Consider the following 26,710-nt stretch of genomic DNA (forward strand, 5'->3'; position numbering starts at 1 on the left):
TGGCGGGGGGAGGGCCGGGCCGGGCCGGGCCGAGCGGGGACAGCGGAGGGGCAGCCCGTGTGTCCCGACCGTGGCATCCCCACGCCGCGGGCATGGCGAACCAGCGAGTGCAGGACCCCCGGGGCTGGGCTGCCGCTGCTCGCCGGCACGGGGCTCCCTCAGGCACGGCTGCGGTGCCTGCGCCCTCCGAAGCGTGGCTGACCGCCTGCAGTCGGTTGCTCTGAAAGGCACAAACTGTTGTGATTTTGGTTTTTTTAAATACAAGTACGGGTTTACTCAGAGTGGGTTTGATTCAATTGCTGTTTCTATAGTCTCGTACTCAGAATCACAGAATGGTTTGGATTGGAAGGGGATCTTGAAGATCATCTGCTTCCAACCCCTGGAACACGGATGGGGTATTCACAGCTTCCCTGGGCAACCTGTTCCAGTGCCTCACCACCCTCACGGTAAAGAGGTTTTTTTTCCCTCATAGCTAATCTAAAGCTATTTTCTTTCAATTTGAACTCATTTCCTCATGTTCTGGCACTACATGCTCTTGTAAATACTCTTACCCATCTTTCCTGTAAGTTTCTTTAAGGTACTGGAAGGCTGCAATTAGGTCACCCTGGAGCCTTCTTTTTTCCAGGTTGAGCAATCCCAGTTCTCTCAGCCTTCCCTCATAGCAGAGATGCTCCATTCCTCAACTTGGTGGCCTCCTCTGGGCTCACTCCACCAGGTCCCTGTCCTTCCTGTGCAGGGATCCCCAGAGCTAAATGCAGTGCTCCAGAACGGATCTCAGAGCAGAGCAGAGGGGCAGAATCCCCTCACTTTCCCTGCTGACCACCGTGCTTTGGATGCAGCCCAGGACACATTTGGCTTTATGGGGTGCAGTCACACATTGGTGGAACACGGCCAGGCTCTCCTCCACCAGCTCCTGCAAGACGTTCTCAGCAGGGCTGCTCAGCATCTGAGAGCAGCTTGAGCTGACTCCTGAAAGGGTGGTGCTGGTTTGATGGTTGATGATCTTGGTCTCTTCCAACCTTGATGATTCTGTGTAATGCAGGTAAGATGCCTCACCCTCATACAGTCATTTCAAAAAGACATTCAGAAAGTGTCCTCTTAAATTCCTTATGTCTGGCATAGATTTGTGTGGCCATCAAAATGCATGCAGAAACAATAGCAAGGTAAAGAAAATCGGTTCTTGTTATGCTTTTGTCTCAGTCATGTTATGCAAAGTTTACATGTGTGAAAAATGTTTCTAAAATGCAGCTGCATTTTAAAAAAAATGTTTACAACATTATGTGTAGTTCCCACTTAATTCTCCCTTATTTTCTTACAAAGTTTGGTTTTTTGCTGTAACATGCAATAAGAAACTATTCTTGTGGATACAAATGCCAAGTAACTAGTAGCTATGTACAAAAGTTTAACAGCACTAAACTCTGGATTTCTGCCGACTTTCTGGAAGGTATGAGCTGGTTGTATGTTTAGAATATATAATATATGTAATATAAAATATATAATATTTTATATATCATATTTATATAATAAGATGTGTTACAGATTATATATTTATATATCATAAATCATATTTACTGTACAGTGAGATGACTAAATCCCAGATGTTAATAATGTATTTTAATTGCTACCTGAAGTCCAGTAAAAATCCACTTACTTTACTGTACACTGCACATACAAGAAATGTGCCTATATAATTTTTAAATCATTTACTCGGTAATATCTGCAATTCCTATTGATTTACATCTTGGATAGTTCTTGGCCAAGAGTGTACCCAGAAGCCAGGTCTCTGATGCTTAATATCTAATGAATTAAATAAGCACACAAGTTACATGTCACTGAATACTATACAAGCTGATAATTCATGGGTGTTGGATTTATTATAAAGCAAGTGAAAATAAGTATAATAGATGATTTTCGTGGAATAATGGTATCTAGTTTACTGTATCTTTAGTAAAGATATAATGCATGTTCTCCCTTACTCACTGGGAATTGTTCATACATAGCAATTGCAATTTAAATGTGACCATTTCCTCTCAAATTATATAGCATAAGTGCAACCTTCAGTCTTTCTCCCTCTAAAATGTTCACTTAATGAAGCTGCAGCTTTCCATGCTTCTTTTCACCTTTAAGCTGGCTTGGTTTTGCCTCGAAAGTTTGAACAATGTTCCTTCATGTATTTCTGCACTGAGAGACCAGAACAATACACACAGTTTCAGTCAATATATGTACACACACACACATAAACAAACAGTGCAATAGGTTGTGGACCTCACATTTAACCATGTGAATTATCATTACAGTTCAGGCTTAGTACAGCATGTACTTGCCATAGAAGTGTGCAGCATAACCAGCCCCCACAAGCAGAGTGCCTTTTGAGCTGCATGTTTTGGGAAATGAACACGGGTGGTTTTGTTTTGGTTTTTACTAGTTTCCCAAGGAAGCCAGGCTTATACATTCCTCCTCTTTATATTTGGGTTTCACTTTACTAATTTCAGTTAAATTTGACAGAGAGGAAGAGGCATTAAGAAATAGATTTTTCATTAAGCTTGTGCAAGAAACACTGTCATTGGAGGATGATAGGTTCTTCATACTATAACTTCAGGAAAAGCTATAGCATGAGCCTGGGTCTTGTTGGACATCAGAAAATCCACAGAGGGAGAAGGTATTCTACATAATCTACCCACCAGAAGTGCTTTTAGTCATAGCTCACACTTTATTAGGCCCTACAGGATTATTTCCTCAATCAAGATTCTTCTCAGACATGAATATACAGATATCTAGTAAGTTACAAATTCAGCTCCCACATGATTAGAGCTTTCACAACAGTCTGTGTGTCTTTCACTCACTACCTTTCATTTCTATTCAGTTTAAAGACCAGCCATCGGATCCTAAGTGACTGAAACCCATAATTCTGCTCTTAGTACACATTTAAGATATATAGGCTGTAAAAATTGGCAGTGCTTTAAGTTCTTCCCCACTTTGAGTAGCTGGCAATTAACTGGAAATTTTAACATGTGAAGTGTTACAGTGTGGGAGTTCCTCCATGAAGTATAAAGGAAAGTATGTCCATGGGTGGAAATGCAATACTTCACATTTTATTTTAAATTTACTGCCTGCCATAGTGACATAAACACTAAATGGAAGCAAATCGGTAATTGCATCTTCGACACTTGAGACCTTGTGGAACTGGAGGAAATGAAAACTCATCATTTCTGGAGGAAAACCCTGTCTTGTGAAAAGGAGAAGGAGGTAAGTTTTATTTGATTGGTTTTCTGGTTTTGAAGTTACGTAAGGTTATTTGCTCTTTTATTTGGCCAGAGTTTTATGGTCGCTACAGTCCCAAGTTTGCTTGTAAGGGAAAATGTACCAAGGGTATATGATGTGTGCTGCACCAAAGTATTTTAAGGGTTTTGCAGAGAAGCATAGGGTTTTGCAGCTTCAGGGCCACACTGAGACACTCTGTCATACATCATTCACTAAAAAAGGTAGAAGAGAGGGACTCTCCAAATGCTCTTTAGAGCAGATTATGAAAATAGTAAAGTTCATGAAGATGCATTTTCACATCATGCTGCTGATAATTCATGTGTGATTCCTTTGACTTACTTCATAGCATATTGTAATGTTAGCACACAGCAAGGTGAGGTTTTTATGACAAGTACTGCCTTACAAAAACTGATGCTGGTTTTTATTTCAACCTTCTGCATCTCTGTAAATCTTCAAATAAAGCATTAATTTTGCTTACTCTAAAATTACTAATTCCTGTATCAAATTTAGGAGTTAAGTCCACCTGGCAGAACTGGGCACACATAGCCAGTGAAAGAGAGTGTATGCAAAGAATGTGTTAAGAGAAAATGGCTTTTGGACTTAGAAGAAATTTTGGGGGAAAGCATTTAATTAGACTGAAGTACTTCCTTGCAATTCACACTCCTATTACCTGAACCACATTACAACTGGGCTTGTTCACATTCTGTTGTCAAAGACTTCCTGCCCTTGCAAGTCTGTAGGTATGCTGGCAGCATATAATCTACTAGGCTGTAAATTTATCACTGTTTTCATAACTGCCCTGATGCCTGTCCATTGTTTGTTATTCCACGTATTACCAACAGCCCAAACTCAGCCAGAAAGAAATTTAACTTCCCACTGAGAAGGAATTACATGGTTTTCTCCTTTAAACCTAGAGGAGATATTTGAGCTGACAGCCAAGTGGAGTATTTTACATCGCTAATCCACGGTTCCAGCTCTTCAGTGACACCTCCGCGTGTTTCAAGCGCTCGGGGCAGCGCGGGGCGCTCTCCGCTCCGCCTCCGCGCCGCGCTCGCGGCGCTGGCCCCGCGCGCCCCCGCGCGCCCCTGCCTCGAGCCCGTCGGCGCGCGCGCGGCCGTTGGCTCTGAGGGCCCTGAGGGCGCTGAGGGCGAGCGGATCATCGCTGTGGCCTCGTCAGGGCGCTGGGTCGGGACTCCGCACCTTCCCGCACCTTCCCGCACCTTCCCGCACCTTCCCGCACCTTCCCGCACCTTCCCGCACCTTCCCGCACGTCTGCTTGCCGGCCGGTGTCTCGCGCTCTCTCTCTGGTTAACTTTGCAGCGTTTATAATGCGGTTTATTTAGATGTGTCGATTTTAAAACGGTCCTGACAAAGCACAGACTGGCCTGGTCGTATTGTGAAGTAATAGGACCTCGGGGTTTTTCCCTTTTACGTGCAAATTTGGATAGTTAACTTGAGGGAATAGACAAGCTAAGAAATCTGTGATCCTTTCAGGTTTCATGGTTTGCTAGTTAAGTATTTTGCTTCGCTGTGTTAATGTCTCAATGTGTTGATTAATTCATTAATCCGTTTTAATTAACTGACCAAAGGTAAAGACTGAAGCAATTTTTTAAACTTCAGACACAGAAATCCTTATAGAAATAATGAACTCCATTTTAACATGTGTGAGAAAGATAATTTATTTATTTGGACGTTCCATTGACAGCGTACAGGTTCATTTTGATGATGGATAAAGGAGCAGCTGCTAAATCTTCATCTACCATGTTCACCTCGAATGCTGCTAAAGGACGTGTGAAGAGGAGGGATGGAGCATTACAAGCTGCAAGACGGAATGCTTCTTTAGCTTCTAAAATCAAAACTAAATTAATAAGTAAGTCCTGTTAAAATAAGACTGAAGCCATATACTGCACTTAGAATGTATGGCTTCAAGAGGAATAGTAATTGTATTTAACATGATTTGCTAAAATTCTGCCTGTTGAAAACATTCTGTAACAGATGGGTGTAGGTAGGTTTTCATTAGGACGGTGGAAGGTATATTTTGAATTTAAAGCTGTTGAATATTGTCAAAACTCAAATTTATTATCAGAATGTTTGAACGTTCTAATTTGTAAAATTTATAAATTTTTAGGGAAGTTGTAAACATTTTTATGCCTGTGAAACTATCCATTTTAAAATATTTTCTTCTTAAAATAACTTAATTTTTAAAAATCCAGAATCTATGCATGAAATAAGCTTGAAACAGACAGAGTAGTTATCAGAATGACAGCCACATAAACAGTTTTATATTGGAAAGTGTTAGGCTTTGCTGCTAGTGGCACCAGAACCTACAGATAAAAATGTTGTCATAGAGTGATAGTTCACACAAAGAGGGCCTGGAATTGAAGCTATTGAAAATAATATTATTTTGTCTCCTTTAGATAACTCATCTATGTTTAAAGTATCTTTACAACAAAATAACAAAGCATTAGCTCTGGCTTTGAGTGCTGAGAAGGAAAATTCTCGCAAGCTAAAGAATGAGAAGATTTTTCTTCAGAAGGAAGTAGAAAAACTCCAGCTTCATAATATCTCACTTCGTCAAAAACTAAACTGTTTGGTATGCTGCAAATAATATAATTTAAACTTAGACCAGCTAAACTAAGCTTTTATAATTTTTTTAAACTTAATATAACTTCTTGAAGTGGTGGCTTAAAATACATGTCTCAAATTTATGAAGTTATATCACCTGACAGCATAGTATTTACATTTGATTTTTCTTTCATAGCTCTTTTCTTGAACTATTTAGTTTATCATGTGTGTATCTGTAGCTATTTTAGTCTCAGCTTCACCGTTATATTTATAGGTATTGCGATGTTATTAAAAATCCATTTGTGCTCAATTATGTCTAAAAAAAATTTGCAGCATAAATTCGCCTTTTATGTCTTATCTCTTATGTCAGAAGCCACTTAAAATATATTTTTTCTATTATATGCAGAATAAAACTCTTATTGGAATAGATGCATTTTTGAATGAAAACCTCTTAACTGCAATAGAACTAAGCAGTCCTTCTGAGGTAAGACGCTTTTTGAACTTGACCATCTTGAACTCATTTTCCAGGGTAAGATTTTCGAAGCATCAAATTCAGTGCAATGTTGAACTAATATTTGTGTTGTAAAACATTTACCCCGATTCCTTAAAACCTGGGATTAAACCAGTCTAGTAAAATATATTAAATTTTACTGTACTGAAAATTAAGAATTTAATCTGGTTTCCAGAGTACCTAAAAGTTAAATATCAGTTAGCCTGAAGAAGTAATGTGGTTTAAAAAAAAAAAAAAGCTTCATACTTCAATATGTGGTAAGCCAGCTACCTGCCTTCCTTGCGTAGTGCTGCAATAAATATCTTACATCTGGAAACTTAACAAGAAGACATAGCCCATGTTAGTCCTTGTGTTGTGGAAAAAATACAATTTTTAAAAAAGGAAAGTACTGTGTTGTCTGTTCCCAGCTTGCTTAGTGTTGCTTTGTGCTTTCTGTGTATAATGCAGTTTGCATTAGTTATAGCTACATTTAGAAAGTCTGTACATTCCTTTGGGTTGCAAGTAAGTTATGGATTTTGATGAACTTTGTTACAAAATACTTTGCTTCAAAATTATTGCATGTGTTTGAATATCATGTGCCTTCCATGAGTGCATGTATTTTTTTTCCCATTCGTTTTTGTGGGGTTTTTTTTTCCCTGTTGATATTTCCAATATTTAAAACATAAGAGAATATTAACTATTTGTATTTCCCCACTGTTCTTTTTTTGAAAGGATCTTCAGAATTCCTTTCCTCTGTCAGCTGGCCCAAATAGCCCTACTGGTGACCAGTTCAAGGGCGCACGTCAGTCAGCTCGGTAGGTGGTTGTATTAAATGTTGAAGTTGGTTGGTGGCTTTCTCTCAGAGCTAATCTTTGTATATTGTCCTCGGCATTTTTGAGGTAATGAGAAACAATTTCCTGTCTAATTCAGAAATTACCTGTTTATAACTAACAAAGAGAGGGTGGTAGACATAACTTGTGTTTGAATAACTCGCTCCTTGTTTCATGTGATCTCACTAGCCCAAAGCAGGATTCTCTATCATGAAAAAAACATTTGCCCCAAGACAGAACCCGATATCATACTTGAGTTCTTGTTTTATGCTATTATACATTATTAAGAGAACATTTTAAACAATTGAATGTTATAATAGAAAATGCAATAAAAATCTTCATAGTAAAATTTCCTCTTTTCAGATCTGTAGAATTGCCAGTGAAGCTTCCTTTCATTGCAAGAGCTACTGCAAAACAGCAAGGTAGCCCTTCTCTGGGTGAAACACCAAATTCTTATGAGTGTACCACTGATTTGACAGAGGAAGTGTGTTCAGATGAAGTCAAGTTTGCATCACCCTTGTCTTCTGATACAAATAACCAAAAGTTAATTGAAACAGAACCAGCGGTTGACAAGAATAAATTTTTCAAAGGTATGATGTATTTCTGCATAAGTGATTTGTTTTTCAGAGCTCTCTTAGAATTAGTATTAAATAATTCATTACTTGATGTGTAATACAGAAGGTGTAGTAGGATTCCTAAACTGTAATAAACTAATGAAAAATAAATGCTCAGCCATGAGTATAGGTGTTCTGACAATCATTTCTAGAATAATGTTCATTGAAATTACAAAGCTAACAAAGTAATAGCTGAAGTAGTTACAGAAAAGTAGATTTTTTTGTCTAATCTCAGAAGTCCAACTTCAGTAAATTATGAAATTAGCTCCAATTTACTAAATGTTTAAGAACCGACCACATAATGTGTGTATTCCATTTTTTAAAAAAAGTATATAATTTTTCATACTTCTGGTTCAACCTCCAGTAGTTTTATGCCAATAATTACACTCTATTATTCTTTTCCCCAAACTGCTGAAACTTTTCTCTTTTCAGAAAATGAACGGTGTGCAGAATTAAGTTGCAATAGTGCCTTCCTGACTCATGGAAAAAATACACAATCCTTAGAACAGTCTGAGGAGCCTACAAAACAATATCATGGTAGTTCATTGCCATCCTGTGAAAATGTGACTGAAAGAAAGAAAAATGCAGTACTCTGTAAGTCAAAAATTCAACCTAATATAAAGGGTTTTGATAAAAAATCTAGATCATCCGATCTGTTGCATCATAGTATCAACAGTAGCAGCAACACCAATGATACAAATTTGCAGGAAGGTTCAAATTACTTGTCTCGCGTTATTCCTTCACCTCTTAAATTTAGCAATGAAAGTAAGGCAGATTTTCAGAAGCTGCTTTTTACTGACAAGATGAAGCCTGAAGAAACTGTTTATGATGCTGATATGGAATTGACTGCCAGTGATGCAAGTGAATTACTCACAGTTACAGCAAAAGGCAATTATAAATTGAACCAAAATAAAATTTGTAATGCAAATTCTGACAAAACATTAGCAAATTTCAGGAAAGTAAAATATTCTAAGAAGGATAAAGAAAAAATTAAAAGCAAGACTGAAGTCTGTTCAAATTTGCATGCAGAAGAAAGGCACACTAAAGCTGACAATAGTAAAACTTCAGAAACTACTGATTCACAAACTCAGCTATTCCAAAGTCAGACAGAACAACTACCTACAGGAAATTCTGTAGAGAAACAGAGTAAAAGAAGTATAGCTAAAGATACTTGTAGGACATCCCATGTTAACGTAATGAGTCCAAGAAAACAAGAGCCAAATAAAGGAACTTTCTCAGAAACGTTCGGAGTAGATGAAAGCAGAATACAAAAAAGAGACTCAAGCTCATTTTTTAACAAGATCCCACCAGAAGTTCATTGTGCTGAAAACTTACTTTTCCAAGATAGTATTTCTGATGTACAGCCTTTACACGACTTTCTGAATACAAGTGAGAAAGACAACAGACCAACAACAAACAGAAAAGCTTTTCAAAACCCTTCCAAAGCAAGCACAGCAAAATCCTGTAGAGAAGAAAATGGCCAGTGTGGAGAATACATTTCAAAAAAATCTGAAACAGAGATAAACCAATGTGACAGCAGCAAGAGAAAACAAGACCAGAAGAATACTATAAAGATAAAAAGCAACAAAAAAAGTAGTTACAGACAAAATAGAGAAACTGAACATGACAGCCCTCATAGAGTTAGTCAAAAAGTAGACCAAAAGAGCAGCCATTTCTCGCCAGGCAGATTAAAACGTACATTGGCAAAGGCCAGCCGGAAAGCATACATAATACCAAAAGGAAATCTTACACAGTTCTCAGTTTGTAAAAATGAAGAATTAGAAATTAAGAATTCATTGCTTGCAGAGGCTGGAAAGAAAGTAACTGAAATTCAGCAAATGCAAGTAGCTTTAGTTACTCAGGATGGAGTAGCTCTGAATACACCACAAGCTAAAGAACAAGTTGATGATGATGCAAACAGGTTAAAGAAAGTAGATTCCTCAGCAGTGGCAATTAAACCCCCCCACATAAGGAATTCTCCTGATAAGCAAGTAAAGCAGAAACAGAGGTTAAGTTCTGATAATCCTGAGACCAGACAAGAAAAAACTTATTTCAGGCATATTGATCAGGGGGGTCAGAATATTTTGGATGACCAGGAGGTTCCTCATGAAATTAATTCATTTGTGAGGAAGTTGAAGCCTATGATCCAAGTTGAATGTCGTAAAAATATGCCATTAAAGATAGATAGCTTTCCCCAGGAAGGTCTTTCCGGTGTGGAGCTCCCAGCTCTTCATAACTGCAGTGCTTCCATCAACTTGTCAATACTGAAAAGCTGTGAAATGCATGGGCGAAATGATCATATTGAAGCTCTGGATGCTGAAAAAGCAGAACAAAATGTGGATCATATTTCTAAGCAGAGTAACAAAAATACTCTGACACCTTGCCATGGTAAGTGTATGGACTAGAAAAAGCATAGCATTTTGAATTAGGTAGTGCCTGAAATAGTGGTAACATGTCTTCTCTTAATTCTGTCCTCTCATTGCTTGTTTAGAGCGGATGAAACAGGAGTGGAAAAAGGTAAGAAAGAAAATCACCAAAATATTGTATATCATGTATCCGTCAGAATATCTTTTTAAATGGTGGTAACTAATATCCTTGTTGCTTTTCAATATATCTCAACATGATACTTAGTAGAGCAGATGTAAGTAGTCTACATCCTTGAGAAGCAATTTTAGTTGAAGCATGTATTCCCTTTTGGAAGAATGTAATAAAATTCAGAAAGTTGAGGATCAAAAGATAAAATAGCTTGAGCTTTTATACAAGGAAAACAAGAGAGAACTACACTGTTCCCTTTATAAATGGAAAACGTGGTTGTACTTAAAAATTTCAATTTGGTTTCATTAGAAACACTGCAATTCAACAGGAGCTCTGATATCTTAAAAAATGTGTGTTGAGGAGGTTTTTCTATAACCTGCCCATGTGCAAACTTTGATGTGAAAATCTCATTTTTGAAGTAAGATACATTAAGAAAGTAATCAAAATTTAACATAGTCTAGAAGATAGGTTTAGATTCTTCTGCAGTAAATGCAACTATTATAATGTAATGTAATGGAGTTAATGGAATATATAACTAACACATCTATACAAGAGTTTAAATATAAGAACATGGCTTTGAAGTTTCATACCATTAGGGGTCTATTTTGTAAACATACTTGTTCTCAACAAGTTCCTGTTTACTTTGTAGTCTCTGCAAAAGCCCAACACCTAGACACTATCTTAGTTCAAATTAATATTTTGAATCCCAGACTATTAAGCTAATACTACCTTGGCTTCATTTGAATGCTAGTACACAATGGCCAAAAAATCTCCTGTTTTACATGAGCACAGAAGAGGAATACTAGCAGAATGAGACCATTGTGTGAGGTATCAGTCTTTGTAATTTGCAGTTGGATCTTCTCATTTTCAGTTCCTTCTTTGGAAGGTGGAAAAAGGATCCCATAATTTTCGTAGCTGTAATGGTAAATTAGTACGCCCTTGTGATCAGCAGTATCAAACACTGCTAATAAAAAAAAAAGCTAATTCTTTGATCTTCTTCCATTTAAGCATAGTTCAAAAAATGGTTAAGTTTTCATCCTACACCCAAATCCACATCTTGAATTGAAAGATTGCTGTGCTCATTTTATACATGTAGGCTCAAAAAGCAGGCATAAAACTGGAACATGCAGTACTAAAGAACTCTTGTACAGCTTGACTCTTCATATTACACATGTGTGCTCTCCCCCTGTGTTCAAGGCCATAAGCTGTGTGCAATGTTACTTTTGTAAATGCAGTAAGGAGTCTTAAGCAGTCAGCTGCAAACTGTAACGCACCTGGGCTTTCTTAAATGTCGCATGAGCTGAGGCACACCTCAAACAGCTCCAATTTATATAAGATGAAAGCTGTTCTAGTTGTTTGATCTATCTAGTTGTTGTCTATCCCATTTTGTGTTGAGTATCTTTAGTGTAGGAGCAGTAACCAAAGTACCCAAATTAAGAAATACATATTAAAAGTAATTATTTATTGAAGTTTACTTAATGATTCAGAAAATATTTAAAATGAGGCATATAAACTACTGTATTTACAGGGAGAAAAGCTTTCCAAGATCTGACAAATACTAGTGTACTATTTCACACTTCTAAATCCCCCCAAACTGTAGAAGACTCAGCAGCACCATTGAGACGAGGCAGACCCACTGTTTGCTATAAAGAACCCAATCTACACAGGTAGGTACATGTAAATTAGGGCTTTTGTTCTTGTATTTTGCATACATAACTATCCCCTATAAAGACTGGTCATTACACCCCCAAATAAACAGTTGAACTGAACAAACCTCTTTTGCAAAGATACTTCAGTGTTGATATAAAGCTTTTCCAGTTAGTCTGGCAGGATTTCCAAGTGTCCAGTTTGTACTAATAGAGAATAATAGTGAATCTTAATGTTTATCATGATATAAACCCTTTTAGAGATGAATAATTATAAATGTTATACTTAAAGGTAAATTACACCATAATAATGTCCTTGTAATCTTGTCAAATGGAGAGGAAATTTATGTACTTATATAATTCAGTAGTTTTGTTTTAACTAGATGTATCTAATATAAGAAATAATTTAAGATATATTAATTTGATAGTTAGTTATATTAGATATATTATTTTATAATTAATTTGCCTCACAGTATTCTTAACAAATTTAGTGGCACAGGATTTTAGAGATTGTTAAGAGCCAAGATATAAATTGTGTAATAACTAATAAAATTTAAAAGAGGATTTTAAAGCCAAACTTCCATTAAGAAAATTAATACATTTGCACTTACATGAATAAATCTAAATATAAATGGACCTTTAGGTTCATTACTTCTGAAAATATTTTGCAAGTTTTTGCCAGAAAGTTGGTTGAGTTTTTTTTGTTTGGTTTGGATTTTTTTTAAGTATAATGTTAATTTAAGCGACAGTTACACTGTGTTGAGTGTGTGTTAGTAGGATGTGTATTCCTGAGGTGAAGACAGTATCAAGGCTTCCCTGTAATAGTTTTGAGAATGAAAGGATTATAGCAACTTATTTTATGACAAAGGTGTAAAAGGAGTCTTTCTTTTCTGACAATACTCTGGCAGGAGAAGAAGAAAAATGCACAAACTGAAAAAACATTAGAGCACAGTTCTCATACAACCTCAAATTATTTTTTACTTCTGTAAGTAAGCTCACAGTTGAAGCAAAGAGACTGAGGAAAAGTAGGAGCTAAAACTAATGTAGGAAGCATCTTCACTTTACCACTGGAAATTCAGGAATATTTAGGCCAGATAACTTGTAAAAAAATTGGAAAGGGATTAGAGTTACACTGTTATTTTACTAATTGATTTATATGCTAAAATGCTGTAGTATTATATACTGACACCTTGACACTCTTTCACCCTAAAATGATATGGTTCTGTATTTCTGAGAGACAGTAACTAATAACAGAAAAAAATGTCGATGTCAGTCAAGATGTTAGATGATTGTCTCCTATTTATATTTTAAATAGAATTATACTGTCCTGATTGGGTTCTGTTAAGTGTTTGATTAAAATAAGTTTTATTCATAGGAATATAGCATACTAATATGACAGAGGTCACATAAAAAACCTAATAATTCTAGCATTATTTTGGAAAGCAGTATCTGTCTTGCTTTTTCAGACATACTTATTTTCCATAAAATTAATTTCTTCAGTGTATCAAGCTTTCATTAATACTATTTACCATTTGAATTGTTATTATGATTACGTTACTGTAGTTTCATAGGTGCTTGATGATATTCATACATGATGTCTTTATTTCTTTTCTTTACAGCAAATTAAGGCGTGGGGATCGATTTACAGATACACAATTTCTGCACTCCCCAGTCTACAAAGTAAAAAATAAAGGAACTTTTAAAAGCAAATCAAAATTTAATTGAAGAACAGAAAATTGCTTTTGTGAGCAATACTTCTAAAATGGGTACAATTGTTTATGTATATACGTGAATGTTTAGAAATATAGAGTGTTTGTTGTTCTTTGATTAGCAAAGGTCTTCCAAAGTGAAATTTTCTGGAGAACAACCTCCATAAAAGGGGCACAGAATACTTTACTCAGGAAGGCATATACAGGTTAGGCTCACTCATGTTTTGTATTTCTGGTCAGTAATTTATAAACTGTTTCAAATGGTTTGCAGCACTTCTTAGATTGTTAGAAAAGCATATGTTTTAATGAGAAATAAAAATAAACCAGCTTTGGGAATTATACTGTGAGTTTTTCATATTTATTTTGAGGAGAACCATTTCTCAGTGCTGGTTGGAACAGACACACGCATCTCAAATTTTTATGAATTTATTGCAATAGATGGACTATTATTGCAATAGTCCCTCTTTTTTGATAGTTGACTTTTGGATTTGACAGATTCATACTGAGATTTGAATAAGGAAGTCTCATTGAGGAATAATGGAGAGAAGTCTAGTGTCCACAGTATGTGCCAGAGGCAGCAAGGAAGAAAAGAGCACTGCAACAAGAATTCAGTAGTAAATAGGATCTGGACAAAGCAACACCTTGAGTTTCCAGTTGAGAGTGCTAGTGTGACAAGTAATACAACGACGTCATACCATTCAGCTTTCAGGTTTTTGTACTGCTTCCCCTCTGGATTCTCATGAATCATTTCCACATTCCATAATGTGCTGTCTAGCAACAGTTTTCTGGTGTTATCTGATTTGTAGATGCTGCCAGGTGCAGGTGATAGCTCACTACTCACACAACTTCTGCACATTACAGTGGATAAGGTTCAGGTTAATTTTGCAACAGAGAGCCATTTTTAATGAGATAGAAATAAGTTAACTTATTTCGGTTATAGATGGTGGTTCTTCATGCACATATGCAGTAGACGTTGCTAGTTTACATGGGCTTAAAAATTGATCAGACACATTAATGGAAGAAAAATCTATGAGGAATTACCAGAAACACCATTTCTGGCACAGGATATTCCTGAATTGCAAATTTTTGGAGGCTGAAAGACGATTCTGGAGAAGCCTTACTGTGCCTTTGACCAATTTTTATACCTTTTCCAAGGACATTCACTGTTGACAGAGACCAGTTCTTTGGTTAGCTTGACCTTTTGTCTGATACAGTGTGTCTCTTTTTAAGAGGTGTAACTGATACTCTTAAATTTATAATATATTCTTTAAAAATATATTCTTTAAGTATAATATATTCTTGACAAATTATAATACATTCTTTAAAACCTTCTTAAAATGTACTCTTTGTAATTCATTGTAGATGCCATTGTAAGCTGGGAAGCTGATGGAGAAAATAGTACTTTAACACGTGTTAAAGACAAGAGGGTGGTTGGGAGTAGCTGGCATTGATTCACAAACAGGAAAATGGGCTTTATGAACCTGATAGTCTTCTACAACTAGCTTGGTGGGTGAGGGTAGAGCAGTAGATGTTTGTCTCAATTATAGTAGGGCTTTTGACATTATCTCTGATAATATTCCACAGACAAACTGACGAAGTATGGGTTTGTTAAGTGCACGGTGAAGTGAGTTGAAAACCTGGAGGGTTGTGGTTAGTGCCAAATGGTCCAGCTGGAGGCAAAACATTAGAGCTCCTTAGGGTTTCATGCTGCTGCCAGGAGTGTTTAACACATTCACTAACAACCTGTGTGAGACAGTGCACCCTACACAAATCTGCAGTTGATAAAGAACTGGAAGGAGTGGTTGAAGTACTGGATGGTTCTGTCACCATTCAGAGGTGCTGGACAGGCTGGAAAAATGTGCTGAGAGGAATCTTAAGAAGTTCAACTAGAGTAAACTACATCCTTCTCCCGTGAGTTGCCAGAATTTCAGCTGAGTATTTTGACAGAAAAGTGACTCATACATACCAAAATACACTCCTGGATATCACTTTCAGGTGTGCCCATTCTACATTTAAGTCTTGAACTATAACCATAAACACTAAGAGGCATAAAAGTATTATTTACAAATATTTAAGCAATACCACAACTATTTTCTGTTGTGGTTGTTTTATTATGGTCCATAACCATGAGACAGCTTCTTCAAGATCCTGTAGGATGCTCCATGTATGAATTTGGAGTTAAATATATCACTAGTGAGATAGTCTACAAAGGGGACCTTTATTCCATTAACAGAGAATTGTCTAGCTGTGGTTACCAGTTCCAGAGATCATGTAAAGATTGTAAATATGCAGCAGTAAGTAGAGCAAGGTGTTTTCATATAGAACCTTGCAGTACAAATAGTGTGTTCAATCAGTATGAAAATTCTTTCAATAAAAAACTTACCAATGCAATGTGATCTGTGTTGCAAAACAGAACTGTTATAATTATCTGTGAAGTTTCACCAGACAGACTTTTTTCTTTCTAAAACATGCTGAGTATGTCACCATATTAGCAAGCCAATTATGAAGAGGTGCAGAAATGGTTGGGAAGATAAATTCTATCCTTATTCAATGTTATTTTTTAAAAGGATTACACATAGAAATTATTATGCATTTTTCCTTGGTTTTTATTACCAAGTTTGTATTTTTTTTTAATTGAAATGTTCTTGCTAGCTTCCACTATTTATCAACATCACCAGCTGTGTCATTAGAAACCCTCAAGAAGTATCTGTTGCAACTTGTGTTCCCAGTCCTGGCACTGCAGCAGCAAAACAATGTTTTTTTAAATGGTTGTTTCTCTCTACTGTCTGTGGTTTGAAAGATAGAAACAGAAGCACATGCTTCATCTTCCCAGAAAATAAATAATCTCTTTGGAGATGGTCTTAATTATATTTTCATTGAAGGTCCTGCTGTTCCACACAGCCTCAGGTGTTACCAGCTAGACTGCTAGGGTGTCCCAAATACAAGCATGTAATTTTCAATAAAAGTATAAGGCCTAGGGTTTTATGCCTCCATTTATTCCATTCCTTTTTGTATAGATATCTTTCAAAGTAAAAAAGGATAAAGAAAATGGCCTGAAGATGAACAGAAGTTCTTTTAAATAACTCTAAAATCAAATTATTGCTACTGGCCTTCTTTCCTTGTTTTCTCCATCCTTACTCTTGTTGCTCAAATTGATGTTCAATAATAGAACACAGAGAAAATTTACTCTGTTATTTTCTAGGTTGCATTTCTTTAAATTGTCACACAAAATGATCGCATAAAAGCAGCATAAAGAATCTTGCATTGTCTTTGAACCTTCACTAAATGTGCTTGTTTTACCAGGTCATTTGATATATTAAAAGCTCTTTCCAGGAAAAAGATGTAAAAGCAGCTCATGAATTTTGACATAGAAATCAATTTGTAGCCATCACCAGGAATTAGGATAATTCTACTGAGGATAAGGTAATTTGAACTTCTTTTTATAGCTTCAAAGCTGCTCTTTCTCATGTTTACTCAATCTAATTTCTTTTTAACATTTAATAGTTTGCACCTATAAATATTTTTGTTTGAAATTTTGTAGGAAATTAATTCCATATATTTAGCTTATACAGAAAGAGAAAAATATTTCTTTCTATAAACCCTTGCCTGCACAAGTAGCCCTTACAAATGGTTATCACACCTGGACGTTACTGCTGATTATTTTGTGACTGTGAATACAACCTAAAATCCCATTGGTCTCATGATCACTAATTTGTTGGACTTTATCACAATTTAAAATTACTCTTGGAGATTTTATCACAAGAACCTGACAACAGTTTACAGTGTTAATGTTGCCATTTTGGTCTGCAGAAATACCCGTGTCCTTTGAGAAACTGTGAGGTTTGACTTTGCTTTTGAACACTTAAGTAACACCTCCAAAGGCTGCAGTAAATAAACATTTGTAGTCAGCTCAAGATGTTGAGAGCAACGGCCGCGTTACCCCTTGGGTGGGGTTGTGCCTGCGGGGCGCGGGGAGCCCTCCGAGCGGCCCCGCTCTCCCCGCCCGCCCCGCTGCGCCGCCGCCCCGCCCCGCATAACGAGGCGCCTGCAGCTGCCCCAGCTCCCCTGCTGCTCCTGGTTCCGGGGCTGGGAACGATGGCTCTGCAAGGGGTCGCGGCGGCGGATGAGCTCATTTTCTATGTGAATGGGAGGAAGGTAAGTATAGTCCGGAGAGAGAGGGGCTGCTGTGCCAGAAGGAGCCCCCAAGGGCACAGATTTGACTTCCTCAGATTTGGCTTCCTCAGACATTCATGCGAGTGTAAACGAATCCTCACACAAACCTCCAGAAGAGCAGGCATGGTTGCATCCCATTTTGGCTAGCTCTGCTGTGTTTGGGAGAAAAAAAATGTGTCAAAGTGAAATGCACTTTCAGCTGGGTAACAAACTTGGCTGGTAAGCAAACCACTTTTTTCATTTGTATGTGTCTGGCTTCTCATCTTTGATGGTATCATGTTTTCAGAGGCACAACTGGAAGTCAACAAGACTGCAGTGTCCAAATTTGGACTATTGACTATAAAAATATTATTGCAAGGGCTGGTTGTTGATCTAAAGCAACTGTAACGAACTAGCTGATTCTAAGTGTTGGAATAAGAAATACTGTACTCGATCAAGAATGCAGGTATTTCTGTTGCTCTCTTTTACCAGTTTTTTACAGCAAGTGAAAGTTAATATAAATAAACCTCGAAAAGAATTTGTTGCTGCCAATAGCCTTGCAATGTTCCTCCGGTGTTTACTCCATTACGTCAGAGTACCACAGAGACTCTAAAATCTGCAAATCATTAGTTAGTACTTTATGCTGTCTCTAAAGTTCTGCTGCATTTTTATTTCTAATGTGGCCGAAGGTCAGGTCCCTCAGTGTAACTTCTCACTGAGCAGTAGTTATTTTTAGTACTTGCCTTAACACTTCTTTTTTGGAAATGTATCTCTCTGAAAAGGAATTTCCAAAAGGAGTCCAAACTCTCCTGTGGTGTTTGGCAATTAGTGTAGTTCAATGACAGAGAAACAGAGAAGGATTCTCTTCTGGCTTTTTGAGAGTGTAGACTGTGCCTTGAATTTTGAAAAGCCTTGGGTTCTTACTTAAATCTTGTTTTTACTTTCTTACTGTAGATAATAGAGAAAAATGCTGATCCTGAACAAATGCTGTTGTCTTATCTTCGAAAGAGGCGTATCCTTTTCTTGTCTTTTCCCTAAAGTCACTCATGTGAAAGCTTTATTCAAGAAAAATTCTCACGAATTTTAATTCAAGATTTAATTATCAGATTAGAAAGTTGTCATTCCTTTAAGATAAATCAACCATACTAAATGATGTCTTTTTCTTAATCCAAATATTATTCAGTTGAGCTGCTGTATGTTTAGTCTAGTTTCTTAAAGACACAAAATTATGCCATCAGGCACAATGAATATGTGTGTATCTGTTTAAAGAAGTCTCATAAAGAAGTCTAAAAACCTAGTGATCAGTGTACATAAGGCTTGACAGAATAGAAGTCTCCCAGTTTTGTAATCATTTCTCTGCCAGGAAAGGGGAGATCTTGTGATGAGAACCTGAGGCTGATGTAATTTTGAGGGGCAGAAAGGCATCTTCTGTGGCTTTGGAACATTAAATTAGCTGTTTGTTGATTAACAGCTTCAGATTAGCCACCGTTCCAGATTCATGAGCATTTCTCTCAGAAGGGTGATCTTTCAGATGATATGCATGATTAATATCATGTCTATAAAAGGGCCTTCTGGGAGAAACTGGGATATTGGTTTTAGTGTTCCACTGGAATTTAAGATACACAACTGGTTTGCCCATTACATGTTTCTTCCTTTCTTATTTTCACTTGGAAAGCTTTTTTTCACTTCCCTTTTCTGTCTCAACTTACTCATCTTCCAAAATAAGTCAGAATCAAGCTATCTGTTTTCTTGAGAAGAGGATTTTGGTCATGTCATTCTTTAGCTTGACTCTTACTTTCACTGAAAATTTTATTCCAACATAGAAAGGAATATACATATATTATACATATGTACATATGTACATATATACATACATATGCTATGATAGCGAACCGATTCTATGTTCCTTAGAGGTTTGGGAAAAAAGGTGGTCTCAAGCCTTTGAGCGCAATAAAGACCAGAATGGATCCAGATAATTATTTTCCCTAATGACAGCATTTTCAGTCCGTCTTACAGGGACTAAGTATGGCTGTGGAGGAGGTGGCTGTGGTGCCTGCACAGTGATGATATCAACTTATGAGCCAGCTTCAAAGAAGATACGGTATCCTCAACAGAATATTTTGAAAACCGCAGAGAATTTTATGATTGTAGATACCATTTCCAGATATGAAACTTTAAGAACAGTTGTAGAAGTTAAAGTAAAATAATCTAGAGGAAGGGTTGCTTTAATCCAGAGAATGCTATAAAAATTACTGTTGATTCAGTTGTATTGTAAATTTGCAAGTATCATACTCAAATACCTAATTTACTTATAAATACTGACAGCCCCTGCAAGGAGGTTTTAGGAGGCATTAATTGAACACCCTTTGGCATGACCATTGGAATGTGACTCCTACCTGCACCTCTGGTAACTAAGGACCATGTTGCTGCTCACTCACTCCCCCCAGTGAGATGAGGGAGAGAATCAGAAGGGTAAAAGAAAACTCATGGGTTGAAAAAAGGCAGTTTAATAGATAAAGTAAAAGCTGCTTTTGCAAGCAAAGCAAAGTAAGTCATTTACTCACTACTTCCCATCGTCAGGCAGGTATCCAGGCACCCCCAGGACAGCAAGACACTGTCATCTACAATGGTTACTTGAGAAGACAAACATCCAAACCTCCCCCCCTTCCTCCTTCTTCCCTCATCTCTATATGCTGCACATGATGCCATATGACATGGAATATGACTTTGGTCATGTTGGTTCAGCTGTCCCAGCTGTGTCCCCTCCCTATTTCTTGTGTCCTTCAGCCTCCTCATTGGTGGGGTGGGGTGAGAGACAGAAAAGACCTTGACTCTGTATAAACCCTGCTCTGCAGTAACTAAATATCCCTGTGTTATCAGCACTGTTCCCAGCACAATCCAAAACACAGCCTCATACTGGCCACTGTGAAGAAAATGAACTCTATGCCAGCCAAAACCAGCACACTATCATATAACTGGTGGGAAGGTAGGGTAGGGAGAAATTTGAGTCTTGCCAGCGCTTTAATACTGAACTTCATCCCTTACACCCCACCCACAAAAAGAAAGATTTTGAAACTCAGAACCCAAGTTTCATTAAGCTAAAATTTGGAATAAATTGCTTTTAAGTTGAGAAAACTCCAATCAAATTGTTAAATGGTTACATGTTATTGTGCATTGAAGTGTTTATTAGATGGGGAAAAAAATGTTCCAGTTGTTCTTTAATACAGTTGCATTACATTGGAATGGAACACAAATGAAAATGTTTAAAGTTAATGAAAGAGCTGAAATTAATGCAGTCAGACTTTTGAAAATAAACATTTCAACTATATTAAAAAAACAAATAATTGTATTAAAATTATTAAATGCTTTGAAGAATTTTCATTTTTGGTGTTTCATTATTTCATATTATATTTATGTTACATCAGAATTTCCTTTGGATCAGAAGTTTGATTATAAATTTGCAGCAGTAATTCTTTACTTCCTTCCAATGACTACAGCAATTTTCCCTTCCCTATCTTCCTCCTCCAAAATACAGTTGACAGATTGCTTGTGGGCAAGAGAAACAAGAGGGCAATTAGAAAAGACTGAAGTGTTAAGGAAGATGTAAATTGTATGGAACTGTCCTCATAGATATGTTTTTATACTGGGGACAAAAGACATAGCTAGTAAGGGATCCCTTCTCCATTCCAAATGTTGATAGTGGCTGCTTTGAAAGTATGAACTATGTCTTGATTGGCTAAAAAATAATATTCACACTTGTTTATTAAAATAATATTCATGTTCTTTATTCTCCTTTATGTTCCAAAGACACTATTCAGCCAATGCATGTTTACTTCCCATTTGCTCCTTGTACGGTGCAGCAGTGACTACAGTGGAAGGTGTTGGAAGTACAAAAACCAGGATTCATCCAGTGCAGGTGAGAGCAGAGTATCACTGAATAAGAGGATTACTGATTTCTTTTTTGTATGGGCTGGCTTTAGTGACAGTGCTTTTTAGGGGACAGGAATTTCATATTATGGTTGTTTTCCCTGCTAAATGATAATAGAGGACAACATTGGGTTCTGGTAGTTGATTGATCAAAGCTAATGACACGGCTAATGATGGATCTTACATTAATACTGACAATCTGATCAAGTAGTTGGTATATGAGGATTGTTGGAGTGGGTCAGTTTTTGCTCTGTTTAGGCTAATGGCACATCTTGGACAATGTCCCTTTGGCTTATGTTTTAGTATAAATGCAAAAAAGACTGAAGTCCACTGAAGTTTAATTAGCTTCTTTAGTAAGATGTGCCTGAACATCACACCCAAAATAATTATTTCCATTTGATATTGCTTAAAGTGTTTTACTTTAAAAGCCTGATTTACTATGAAGGCAACATTTTGTATGGCATTTCCCATCTAAGAGAGCATTCATTAGAATGGAGGTGAGTGCTGGAAGAAGTGCTGTTTGTGGTATTTCATTTCAGGAAAGACTTGCCAAGTGCCATGGCTCCCAATGCGGTTTCTGCACGCCTGGAATGGTGATGTCCATATACACTTTGCTAAGAAACCACCCAGAACCAACTTCAGAGCAGATGATTGCAGCTCTGGCTGGTAATTATTGCCACTTTTTAGTTTGCAGGTGTGTTCCTGAAGCATTTCTTCAGATGCTTTGTGTATTTGAGTGTCTGTCTGTGTGAGTACACATCCATGCATGGATGGATGTACTTTTACAAATTGTGCTTCTCAGCAGAATTGCTACTGGATGCAGACCTTGTATTCTCTGTCATTCTTTTCTCCTGGAAAATTAAACACGGATCAGTAGATTGTTTCAGGTGTTTGAAACATCCCAATATGTGTCTTTTGAAGTGCTTTAAATTGGATGTGCAAAAATGATGTAGTGTTGGAGAGGCAGCTGCATCTGAGCATCTCCAAGGTCCCTTTATATCTGGAGTTCAGAATGTCATAAGCCTTGCAGGACAGCAAGTTTACATTGCAGTAGGATTAAAACAGATAAGGCAGAGAGATGCAGACTATCTTCAGTAAGGGAAAGTGTGAGCATTTATTGTAGGTAAAATAGCCTTCTGTCATCTGTTGTACTCTGGAGTCACAGTGGAGCCAAAGACATTTCCTGTTGCTATGTGGTGAACTTAAAGGCATAATGTTAACTTCCTTCACCTCTAGAAAAAAGTCGGGGGAAAGAGATCATCATTTTAAGTGGGTGAAGAATATTGTACAAACTCTTACTCTCCTGCACACTGAGCTGTAGCCAGCATTCACTCTAGTGCAGATCTCAAGTATTTCATACTCCCCTTGAAACAACAGCATTTTTTGTCAGGAGCTGCAGGGTCCTAAGTCTTGTGACACTGATCCTTTTTGTCTTTCCGGGAGCTAATGCTTCTCCTTGAGCTTCGAAAACACAAGGCTTGTATAAAGACATGACATTCTAAAGTCATGTGCTTTAGAGCAAAGCTTTTTCTGATTGATTTCCTTTCTTCAGGGAACTTGTGCCGCTGTACTGGATATAGACCAATCCTAGATGCCTGTAAAACCTTCTGTAAGGTAAGAGGTAGTGACAGTAGGATTACTAGATTGAGCCTATCAGTGTATATGCATATACAAGCCATCAAGATTTTCGTTGAGATCACTTCCCTTTGTTAACAGATGTCATTTGGAGTAAATGGCCTAACCCATTACAAGAATTTATTAGCACAAATAAACATGGTGTTACTAAACTTGATCTAGAACTTTATTGAAATACAGAGTCACTCTTACCATCTCTAACTCATGGCCATTCTGGACAGTATTTCACTAATGGGATATTCCTATTTTAGGAATCCATTTGTTGTCAAGGGAAAGCAAATGGAAAGTGTTGCTTGGACCAGGAGAATGATTTGTTTGACAATGAAGAGAAGGTAAAGTTGTCAGTATATTACCTACCCTACTTAAATATAAAACTTAGAGAAAGAATATTGCGTATATTATCTGATCAATAAGATATTTTATTATTCCTCACAAAAAATTTGGAACTATTTTGCAAAATGGGAGATTCTACGTGTATATTTGTATGAGGCAGCAGTGATACATCAGATAGTTGGTATCAGGTAGTTTGGATCTCCACAGCTGAGACTTGAACAGTTGTTCAGGGTCCATAATATTAAATAGTCTCAGCTCTACCCATACAGTGAGAACTATATAGTTCAAGACCTTAGGGCATATGTGAAAATTGCTTAAATCATGGATCAGTGATGCTGCAAGTCCAAGTACTGATCTCTTAGGAAAGCTGCTGACTTGAGTCTGAAGAATTGATAGCTCTTAAAACTTAGAGCTATGACTGTGATTTTATGTGAAACTTCTTATCCATACGAATATTTCGCTTTGTTCTCAATTTTCTTTCAATAGTATTTGATCTACTTCCTTGGGTTTTAAGTACTTTAGGTTGGCACGAAACTACTTGGTTATAGTAGAGCTACAGGAAACCTGTACTTAGTCCTTCAGTTGCTTGCTTCTGCACTGTCATTTGTGTTAGCAGTAAAATTTAAGAAAATGTTATGAACACTCCTTTCACCTCAGCAACTCCAAATGATGCAAGGTGATTTAACAACAAATCCAAATGATAATGAAATGACTAATTTTTTACTGACTTCAATGTGACTCTCCTGGTTTGGTTTTGCTTTTGCTTCTGTTGTTGTATGAAATATATTATGAGAGAAAATCCATGGTCTTTGCTTGTCTTCTTTTTAAGGTCTCCACCAGCCTGTTTTCAACAGATGAATTCCAGCCCTTAGATTCCACCCAGGACCTTATATTCCCTCCAGAACTAATGGTAACTTTTGCTGCTTATAGACTATTCTTAAGCTCTCTTCAGAATTAATTCTTAAGTCCTGCTTAGCAGTAATTCATCAGAAGAAATGTCAAAACATTTTAATGTCAAACCATTATTATACTCCTTTTTGGTTTTTTATCCAGTAAGCTTATTGAATATTCACATACCAAAAAAAAAAAATCATCTTTGGAAAATGAAGTTGCAGAGTTAGATGTTAGGTAAGAAGACAAAGAAGCAACCTAAACTGTGTTTTCAGTCCAGCAACCGAAGATACAAATACTTTGCAGCAAACTGAATGGCAAACACTTTTTAACATTGGCAAAACAATTTTGTGGGTCAATAGTTTTGTTGGTCTTTTCTCAGATAGTCTCCCGGATCAGGGAGTGTTTAGCCCCAGTGATTAAGGTATACCAAAGATATAAACAGCTGGAATGGAAAGTGTTAGGCATCCTTAATTATTGACAGCAGTATTTGCCCTAGAAAACTGAAAGCTGTTTGCTTTATGTTATTGTCAATCTAGAGATTCTAGATTCTAAGCCAGACTCTAGAGATTCTAGATCTAAATCTAGAGATTCTAGATTCTAAGCCAGACTCTAGAGATTCTAGATCTAAATCTAGAGATTCTAGATTCTAAGCCAGATTCTCTGTAGCTCTGCTTCTGGAGAAAGATTGGTTACTGTAGGACTGGAATTCTTGACTGTGTATTTGTACCAGCACTAGTTCACAAGCTATTTCCGAGTGAACAGTGCTAGAACAGCCAGAAACACTTAAGTGCATGCATAATCTAGAAAGGGATGTTGCTGTCAGTGCCATTGGTGACTTCCAAGCAAGCTAAGTGGGCGAACACCTCCCTAAGTATTTTTTTATCACTTTTCTAAAAGTTTTAGCAATTGTAGGATCTATTCCTACATTTTTTGCTTGGGGACTTTTTATTATCAATCTTTTTTATTAGCTCATTGGAATTACTTGAAGACATTTGACCCACACAGTCTAGAATTTCACCACAGAGCAAAGAGACAGTATAACATTTCTGTCCCATTTTAGTCCAATTTTAAAGGATTATGTAGAACTGCTGTTGTTTAAGAACATTTCTGACTTTCAGTGTAGTGTCTGTTAGACCTCACACTTGACTGTATGTCTAAATATTTAAATGTGCCATGTTTCTCCATCAGAGAATGGCAGAAAATGAATCAAAAAGAACTCTAGTTTTTCCTGGGGAGCGAGTGACCTGGATTTCTCCTGTAAGCTTGGATGAACTACTGGATCTGAAAGCTGCCCACCCTAAAGCACCTCTTGTGGTTGGGAACACCAGTGTGGGTATGTATGTGATCAGAATGGCTCCTGTTGCTATAGTTCCAGTGTGCATGAGAGGTGTGGGGCTACATTTATCATTCTTTTTCCATCTTCATCCTTAAGCTTATGTTCCACTATGTTGGAGTTGCCATTATGGAAAAGCCTTTTGTCTAAGTTTATTCCTATCTTGTAGGACCTGAGATGAAATTTAGAGGTGTGTTCCATCCAGTTCTTATTGCTCCTGCAAGGATCCCAGATCTGAATGTGCTGAAATACACAGATGATGGTCAGTAGACTTTGCTTTGTTCAGAAATAGGAGATTTCTTTGCAGTAAGGAATGTTTACTTCCATAGTACCATTCCATAGTGCTGAAGGTGTGAAGTGCTGTTCCTAAGCTAGTGCTCATTCCCAAGCATGCTTGGTTCTTTCCCAGGTCAAGGGGGCTGTTGCCAACATAGCAGTGCAGGATGGTTTTGTCTTTGTGGTGCAGTGCTGAGCTGACCAGCGATATTAACTTGGGTCTTAGTGCCAGGGTGATTATTCTGGTAGTACTGGTTCTGGTGTTAAGTGATACAGTACTTGCTTCGTGATTGCTGTACCAGGCTCTGCTAAGTAGCAGAGAAGGACCCATACAGCACCACAGTGAGAGTTAACATGTGACATGCTTGTTTACGTTAGAAAAAAGGCTGTGATTAAACTGGCATAGCTAATATGCTTTAAGTAATCTAGTTCTCAGTCATAAAAACGTTAATTATAATAGGTTAAAAATTTTGTACCTCAACTTGCATGTTTATAACAAGCATGGAGATT

General features: G+C 37.2%; 2 protein-coding genes across 7 annotated transcripts in view; both read left to right on the top strand.

Annotated features, from left to right (window-relative positions):
* Positions 1–1,635: 1,635 nt before the first annotated feature.
* On the top strand, positions 1,636–14,896 carry SGO2 (shugoshin 2). Of its 6 annotated transcripts, none has more exons than XM_085066131.1 (11): positions 4,396–4,456; positions 4,494–4,568; positions 4,974–5,131; positions 5,679–5,854; positions 6,233–6,310; positions 7,049–7,131; positions 7,510–7,736; positions 8,193–10,148; positions 11,824–11,962; positions 13,561–13,707; positions 14,146–14,896. In XM_085066131.1, exons 3-10 carry the CDS (start codon positions 4,984–4,986, stop codon positions 13,664–13,666), a joined length of 2,913 nt encoding a protein of 970 aa, XP_084922257.1. In that variant the 5' UTR covers positions 4,396–4,456; positions 4,494–4,568; positions 4,974–4,983; the 3' UTR covers positions 13,667–13,707; positions 14,146–14,896. The 6 variants fall into 6 exon arrangements, with proteins under 6 accessions (XP_084922259.1, XP_084922260.1, XP_084922257.1 ...); XM_085066132.1 differs by having other exon boundaries at positions 13,561–13,685; XM_085066130.1 differs by lacking the exon at positions 14,146–14,896 and having other exon boundaries at positions 13,561–13,989.
* A 2,659-nt stretch (positions 14,897–17,555) lies between these two features.
* Positions 17,556–26,710, top strand: part of AOX1 (aldehyde oxidase 1) — a 41,585-nt gene continuing 32,430 nt past the window's right edge. Inside the window, exons 1-10 of the mRNA XM_085066136.1 lie at positions 17,556–17,805; positions 18,757–18,814; positions 19,807–19,903; positions 21,610–21,718; positions 22,269–22,395; positions 23,282–23,343; positions 23,616–23,696; positions 24,527–24,607; positions 25,780–25,924; positions 26,094–26,186. Of these exons, the coding sequence (XP_084922262.1) occupies positions 17,566–17,805; positions 18,757–18,814; positions 19,807–19,903; positions 21,610–21,718; positions 22,269–22,395; positions 23,282–23,343; positions 23,616–23,696; positions 24,527–24,607; positions 25,780–25,924; positions 26,094–26,186 (1,093 nt within the window). The 5' untranslated portion in view covers positions 17,556–17,565. The remainder of the gene's footprint in view (positions 17,806–18,756; positions 18,815–19,806; positions 19,904–21,609; positions 21,719–22,268; positions 22,396–23,281; positions 23,344–23,615; positions 23,697–24,526; positions 24,608–25,779; positions 25,925–26,093; positions 26,187–26,710) is intronic.

This window comes from Lichenostomus cassidix, chromosome 7 (genome assembly GCF_008360975.1).
Source record: "Lichenostomus cassidix isolate B80296 chromosome 7, HeHo_3.0, whole genome shotgun sequence".
NCBI classification, from domain to species: Eukaryota; Metazoa; Chordata; class Aves; order Passeriformes; family Meliphagidae; genus Lichenostomus; species Lichenostomus cassidix.